Source organism: Entelurus aequoreus, linkage group LG09 (assembly GCF_033978785.1).
Source record: "Entelurus aequoreus isolate RoL-2023_Sb linkage group LG09, RoL_Eaeq_v1.1, whole genome shotgun sequence".
NCBI classification, from domain to species: Eukaryota; Metazoa; Chordata; class Actinopteri; order Syngnathiformes; family Syngnathidae; genus Entelurus; species Entelurus aequoreus.
In genome coordinates this window covers 10845024-10852767 of record NC_084739.1, presented here as the reverse complement: position 1 = coordinate 10852767, position 7744 = coordinate 10845024, and the positions used below count along the sequence as shown (strand labels likewise).

Sequence of the window (7744 nt, the reverse complement as noted above, 5' to 3'; positions counted from 1 at the left end):
TTAAAGTGCGTGCCGGTGCGTGTGTCGGAGACCCCTAGTTAACATAGCACAAAGCGTTTAAGCTTTGTATGCGGTGTTTTTCATTTTAAATTTAAAAAAAAATTTTGTGGCTCCCAATACTTTCTTTAATTTGTGAAACTTGCCAAAATGGCTCTTTGAGTGGTAAAGGTTGCCGACCCCTGGTGTAGTGGTTAGTTCTGAAGCCGGATTGGAATTTGTACATGAGTTTATTAGTGGCAAGGTAACTATCGACCTGTTCATACACTATTTTCTCCATTACTTTCGAAATGGAACTGAGAATAGAAACAGGTCGGTAGTTATATATATATATATATATATATATATATATATATATATATATATATATATATATATATATATATATATATATATATATGCGTATATATGTACGTATATATATGTATATATTCGTGTGTTTATATATATGTATATATATGTATGTATAGGTTAGCCTAGGTCTTTGGCACAAGTGGTGTTGTACTTTAGGGCTGCTATTGGAACGGTAACTTAGCTTAAAAAGAGTGTCAGACTGTGTGCTTCTGTTCTGTCGGGACGTTAAATTACTCACAAGATGGTAAATGCACACTGCGCACAGCCAAGTACTTGTTGCATGCGGCTGAGACTGCACTTATTTAGCACCGAAATCAGGCACTTCTTTTTTTCGCTCTGGTTACTACCGTTTACGTTTGCATCGGTTCCAATACGCAAACATGTTTTTGCCCATAACACATCTTTAATTGTATTCTTAATACAACATATTCTTCTAAAGAACAAGAAGCGGTCGAGCCTTGTTACGCACGGTTGTTGTCGTGACAAAAAAAGACCTCCGAACATGTTCACTAAAGCCCGACTAGACGCGAAAATCAAGGCGAGCTTGTTATGTCTGTGTTAGATTGCGGTTTGCGTCTGCGGACGAAGACATTAGACCAACTCAATAGGCGATCACCACAATCAGTGGCCATGAGATAGGACAGTTCCTCTCAGTTACACTCCAGCTCCCAGCGCTCATTACCCTCGCCGTGTCCGCACGGCGCACTCTCACCAGCCCCTGTCGATAAACACCGCGTTTGCTCCTCTCTTCGCCTCCCCGGACACCCGGGGCTGCGGAGCGTATCTCTTTCCCCTCTACTTAACCTGCAGTTCAGGTTCACAGCGAACAGTTAAGGGTCAAAACACAGAGGCGTGGAGGGGCCTGTAAATATTTAAATCACTATCTCTCCCAGGGTTGAGGTCTGGTTACACGACAAGCGGGGCGGATGTTGTACACGACATTGGGTGTAGACCGCCGCTTCGAACAAGTGAAAACAGAACTCCCTTGTTTGCTTACTTCAAAGTCTAATCTGCATATTGCTGCGTAGCACAGAGTGAGATTCCAGGTGTAGGTCGATTACCAAAGACTATAAAAATGGGACCCATTACCTCCCTGCTTGGCACTCAAGGGTTGGAATTGGGGGTTAGGTCAGGGTGCGGCCACCGCTGCTGCCCACTGCTACCCTCACCTCCCAGTGGGTGATCAAGGGTAATGGGTCAAATGCAGAGAATAATTTCGCCACAATCATTGGTACTTTAACTTTAACTTTAATTGATTGATTGATTGAAACTTGTATTAGTAGATTGCACAGTTCAGTACATATTCCGCACAATTGACCACTAAATGGTAACACCCGAATACGTTTTTCAACTTGATTAAGTCGGGGTCCACGTAATCAATTCATGGTAAACATGAATAACATGCCATTAGTTCAATTAACTTCAAAGACTGCAGAAAAAAAATAGTTCCCTTGCCATATGCCAGGGTTTCTCAAATAGGGGGGCCTCAGAGGCAAGTATTAGAGTATTTTTTCCATTCTTGAACAGTACACAAGCCTCCAGCTAGATGGCAACGGGCTCAACCGGGAAATATGACCCAAGTATACTGTAGTGGATTGTCCGAAGCTTAAACAGCAACAAAAGTGAGTTTAGTACAAAAAGTTTATTTACCCATGGTCAAAAGTGCAAAGTTGGATTAAGCTGCCCATGCAGACAAACAAATGTCCTCCGGAGGACACAAGAATCAATCAATCTCCTAGAGTCCTGGGGCCGTACTTATCAAGTTTCTTAGAATTACTCCTAAGAAGTCTGCTAAGAGTTGACTTAAGAGTAAATAAATTCTTCGCTGAAAGCTGCACTTAAAAGTTAGTTATCAAGCGTCTTACTCACACTTTCAGCGAAGTGTAGGACTGAATCTTAAGTGTCACACTCAGAGCTGAATTACGACATTACTATGTGCCGTAAACGGAATTTTAGGTGACGTAATTTCTGTGTCCATAGAAATGACCAATCACGGAAGGGAATCCGTTGTCTAAGAATAAAGAAATATCTTGGAAATATTTAAGTGGACAATGGGAGTGTATATTTTGACAATAAACTACAAAATAATACAAAACAAACTAGTCCCCGCCGGCACTCACGCTACCGCTCCCTCTCTTCTCTCGCCCACACACTCACTGACGTCACTCACCTCACGGCCACACACATACGCTACTGTCATAACATTTTCTTTCCAATTCATTAATTAGGCAACTCATTTGAAACTGGTGTGGGTGGCTCTATATATACTAGCCCACTGCAGCCACATGCAGAAATCAACAAGGAATCGAAAAGTATTAAATCTGTGACAAAAATAATATCCGCTCTGTCTAAACGATACCGTTTGATCAGCTGCTCGTCATCAAAAAAAACAACAACATTGTTCCGTTCCCTGAACGTTCGCGCACGTCTCTCTCGCCTCAGTGCCACCCCCTGCTGGCAACTCCTAACCACTTAAGACACCTCTGAAGGTCTCTTAAATATCGTGGAGAGTAGGAGTGATTCTTAGACTTAAGAACATTGATAAAAAGCTTTTATTCTTAAGTTTGAGAGTAGGACTAAATTTCGCAAATTCTCAGGACTTAAGTGTAAAATGGCACTCTAAGAAGCTTGATAAGTACGGCCCCTGGTCTCCTGGCCATTTGATCTGTTTCCCCATGCCCCAAGGTCCCGTTGTTTTCGACATGTTTGTTTTGCAACATCCTTGAATCCCTTAGTCATGCTTAGACAATCAAAACATTTTGTCGAATGGTCAGAGCGACTCCATATACAACTTTGTCCTACACCTGGTCCTTCAATGGTATAGAATAGAAGAGAAATGAAATGAGCAGACATTCTTAATAGACACGAAATATAGTTCAAAAGTCCGAAATTCCACTACAATACCTACCAGTGGTGGGCCGTGCGTTTCTCACCTAGGCCTTCAGTGATGTCCTACTTAGTCCGACTTCACCTCTCAAAATACCGTAATTTATGTCACCGCATGGACACGGCTGGAGATACCACACAGAAACTACTTTGCATTGAAACCCCTCAACATTGTACAAAAGGTCTATTTTTCTGTGCATTTAACATTCAATAAACCCCGTTTCAGCAATGAAAACATATCTTACGTGGTACTGTCAAAATTAAAACATTTGTATAAAACAAATGAAACATGAAAAAATTAAAGACCTACTGAAATGCGATTTTCTTATTTAAACGGGGATAGCAGGTCCATTCTATGTGTCATACTTGATCATTTTGCGGTATTGGAATATTTTTGCTGAAAGGATTTAGTAGAGAACATCGACGATAAAGTTCGCAACTTTTGGTCGCTGATAAAAAAAAGCCTTGCCTGTACCGGAAGTAGCGTGACGTCACAGGCTGTGGAGCTCCTCACATCTGCACATTGTTTACAATCATGGCACCAGCAGCGAGAGCGATTCGGACCGAGAAAGCGACGATTTTCCCATTAATTTGAGCGAGGATGAAAGATTTGTGGATGAGGAAAGTGAGAGTGAAGGATTAGAGGGCAGTGAAGCGATTCAGATAGGGAAGATGCTGTGAGAGGCGGGTGGGGACCTGATATTCAGCTGGGAATGACTAAAACAGTAAATAAACAAAAGACATATATATACTCTATTAGCCACAACACAACCAGGCTTATATTTAATATGCCACAAATTAATCCCGCATAACAAACACCTCCCCCTCCCATCCATATAACCCACCAATACAACTCAAAGACCCGCACAACACACTCAATCCCACAGCCCAAAGTACCGTTCACCTCCGTAAAGTTCATACAGCACATATATTTCCCCAAAGTTACGTACGTGACATGCACATAGCGGCACGCACGTACGGGCAAGCGATCAAATGTTTGGAAGCCAAAGCTGCGTACTCACGGTAGCGCGTCTGCTATCCAACTCAAAGTCCTCCTTGTTGTGTTGCTGCAGCCGGCCGCTTAAAACACCGCTTCCCACCTACAGCTTTCTTCTTTGCTGTCTTCATTGTTCATTAAAAAATTGCAAAAGATTCACCAACACAGATGTCCAAAAAAAATTATATATGTATATATGCACACTTATTGACTGAAAGTGCACATACTTGGCGCGATGATGTCATGTTATCGATGGAAAAATGCATTTTCAGACAATATGATTTGCCTGAGCGGCTAGGAGACCCCGAGAGTAACACGCGGTTGCCTTGTTGCCTTTCCATTAAGAACAATGAATTAGTTTTTAGTATAAGTTTGCTGGTTTCAAGAAATGTAATGCCGAGCGCATATCATTATGTCAAGATAATGGCACTAGCATTTACTTAATTTAAGAATATTTTTCAACATATTGAGCAAAGAAAAGTGCACTTGTTATTAGTGAGAATATACTTATTTTAAGGTATTTTTGGTTCATTGAGGTTAGCTAATTTTACTTGTTTGGAAAGTCTTGACAAGACAAATTTTCTTGTTCTATTGGCAGATAATTTTGCTTAGTTCGAATAAAATACCCCTCATTTTTGTATTTTTTTTTTTCTTGATTTGAACACTGATTTTTTGCACTGTACAGAGTACTTTATGTGTTGACATTTTGTATCTGATTCTCACCCACCCCCTGAGACCCCTATTTATTTCAAGTACCGTATTTTTCGGAGTATAAGTCGCACCGGAGTACAAGTCGTGACCTGCCGAAAATGCATAATAAAGAAGGAAAAAAACATATATAAGTCGCATTTTTTGGGTAAATTTATTTGCTAAAACCCAACACCAAGAATAGACATTTGAAAGGCAATATAAAATAAATAAAGAATAGTGAACAACAGGCTGAATAAGTGTACGTTATATGACACATAAATAACCAACTGAGAACGTGCCTGGTATGTTAACGTAACATATTATGGTAAGAGTCATTCAAATAACTATAACATATAGAACATGCTATACGTTTACCAAACAATCTAATCGCTAAATCCCATGAAATCTTATACGTCTAGTCTCTTACGTGAATGAGCTAAATAATATTAGTTGATATTTTACGCTAATGTGTTAATAATTTCACACATAAGTCGCTCCTGAGTATAAGTCGCACCCCCGGCCAAACTGTGAAAAAAATTGCGACTTATAGTCCGAAAAATACGGTAATACAGTGTATTCCAGCAGCCTGACAGTATCAATCAACACTGCAAATGATGTCGGAGTTCATCACTCTAACCAACCTTGCTGATATTTCCTTGCATTTGTCATCATTTTAATCATATTTGCGTCTTCTGATTTGTCGTTCTGCAGGAGGGGACTTTTCTGGAAACCCTTATTCTCATCCACAATACACCACTTATAACGAAGCATGGCGGTTCAGCAATCCAGCATTACTAAGTAAGTAGCTGTTGATGTGCAGTACATAAACAGTGAGTGGTGTTTGAACATGAACGTGGTTTCCCAACGGCTCGTTCTTCTGTTATTTTCCAGGTTCCCCTTATTATTATAGTGCCGCGTCCCGTGGCTCCGCACCTTCCGCCGCTGCCGCCGCCTACGACCGCCACTAGTTACCATGGAGACCGGCTCAACCTGCAAGGCCGGGGCTTTCGGCCTCCGTATCGTCCCTGTCTGAGAAAACACTTGAGGTCAAAGGGAATTTGCGAGGAGGGATTTCCAAAAAGAAAAACAAAAAAAAAAGCCACCGGGGGTCACGCGCTTCACTTTAGCGGAAGGATGGCACGGTCGATGCCAACGCACCGAGCGCCAGCTTCACACTTTTGGACCACCAGAGGCACACAGCCGTCACGTCCCCACCATTCCACACGCCTGAACATTTCCAGAATGACTTTGAAGAGATTATATAAATATATATATTATGAAATATACACTGAAAAAGAGTGAAGATTCCATGCAGAAAAAAACATGTTGTGGGCTTTTATTTGTTTTTGCCTCTTTGTTGCTGTTGTAGATGTTGTTCTTTTTTACACGTGCACCCTCACATTCCTTTGCATTACAAACCCCAGTTTTTTTTTTCTGCTCGCATGAATAAATAGGAACCCGGCAGGCACAAGACATTGAAACAACGTTGAGAACTTGTTGAATTAAGGTCGTGACGTCGAGCAACTCAAACATAACGTTGAAACAACATGCTTTTTGACCACGTATAATCAATGTTGGGTTCTGATGTTGATTTGACTATTGAAATTTGGTCATTTCCCAACCAATATTCTACAACACAAATGCAACGTTGAAACAACATGCTTTTTGACGACGTTTAATCAATGTTGGGTTCTGATGTTGATTTGACCATTGAATGTTGGTCATTTCCCAACCAATATTCCACAACACAAATACAACGTTGAAACAACATGCTTTTTGACAACGTTTAATCAATGCTTGGTTCTGACATTGGTTTGACCATTGAATGTTGGTCATTTTTCCAACCAATATTCTACAACACAAATACAACGTTGAAACAACATGCGTTTTGATGATGTCAGGTTGTGGCGTTGATTTAACCATTGAATTTTGGTCATTTCCCAACCAATTTTCTACAACACAAACACAACGTTGAAACAACATGCTTTTTAAAGACCTTTATTCGATGTTGGGTTGTAACGTTGATTTGACCATTGAAATTTGGCCATTTTCCAACCAATATCCTACAGCACAAACACAACGTTGAAACAACATGCTTTTTGACAACGTTTAATCAATATTGGGTTCTGACATTGGTTTGACCATTGAAATCTGGTAATTCCCCAACCAATATTCTACAACACAAATACAACTTTGAAACAACTTGCTTTTTGACGACATTTCTACAATGTCAGGTTGTGACGTTGATTTGATCATTGAATTTTGGTCATATCCCAACTAATATTCCACAACTCAAACATAACGTTGAAACAACATGCTTTTTGACGACGTTTAATCAATGTTGGGTTCTGCCGTTTGTTTGACCATTGAATTTTGGTCATTTCCCAACCAATATTCTACAACACAAACACAACGCTGAAACAACATGCTTTTTGACAACGTTTAATCAATGTTGGGTCCTGACTTTGGTTTGACCATTGAAATTTTGGTCATTTCCCAACCAATATTCTACAACACAAACACAACGTTGAAACAACATGCTTTTTAAAGACGTTTCTTCAATATCAGGTTGTGACGTTGATTTGACCATTGAAATTTGGTCATTTCCCAACCAACATCCTACAGCACAAACACAACGTTGAAACAACATCCTTTTTGACAACGTTTAATCAATGTTTGGTTCTGACATTGGTTTGACCATTGAAATTTGGTCATTTCCCAACCAATATTCTACAACACAAACACAACGTTGAAAAAACATGCTTTTTGATGATGTCAGGTTGTGGCATTGATTTGACCATTGAATTTTGGTCATTTTTC

General features: G+C 40.1%; 1 protein-coding gene across 8 annotated transcripts in view; it reads left to right on the top strand.

Moving 5' to 3' along the window:
* Window positions 1-6016, top strand: part of pax2a (paired box 2a) — a 123778-nt gene extending 117762 nt beyond the window's left edge. For all 8 annotated transcript variants that reach the window (XM_062058048.1, XM_062058050.1, XM_062058046.1 and 5 more), the window contains 2 exons: window positions 5636-5722; window positions 5816-6016. In XM_062058048.1, coding sequence (XP_061914032.1) covers window positions 5636-5722; window positions 5816-5892 — 164 coding nt within the window. In that variant the 3' untranslated portion in view covers window positions 5893-6016. The remainder of the gene's footprint in view (window positions 1-5635; window positions 5723-5815) is intronic.
* Window positions 6017-7744: the final 1728 nt, after the last annotated feature.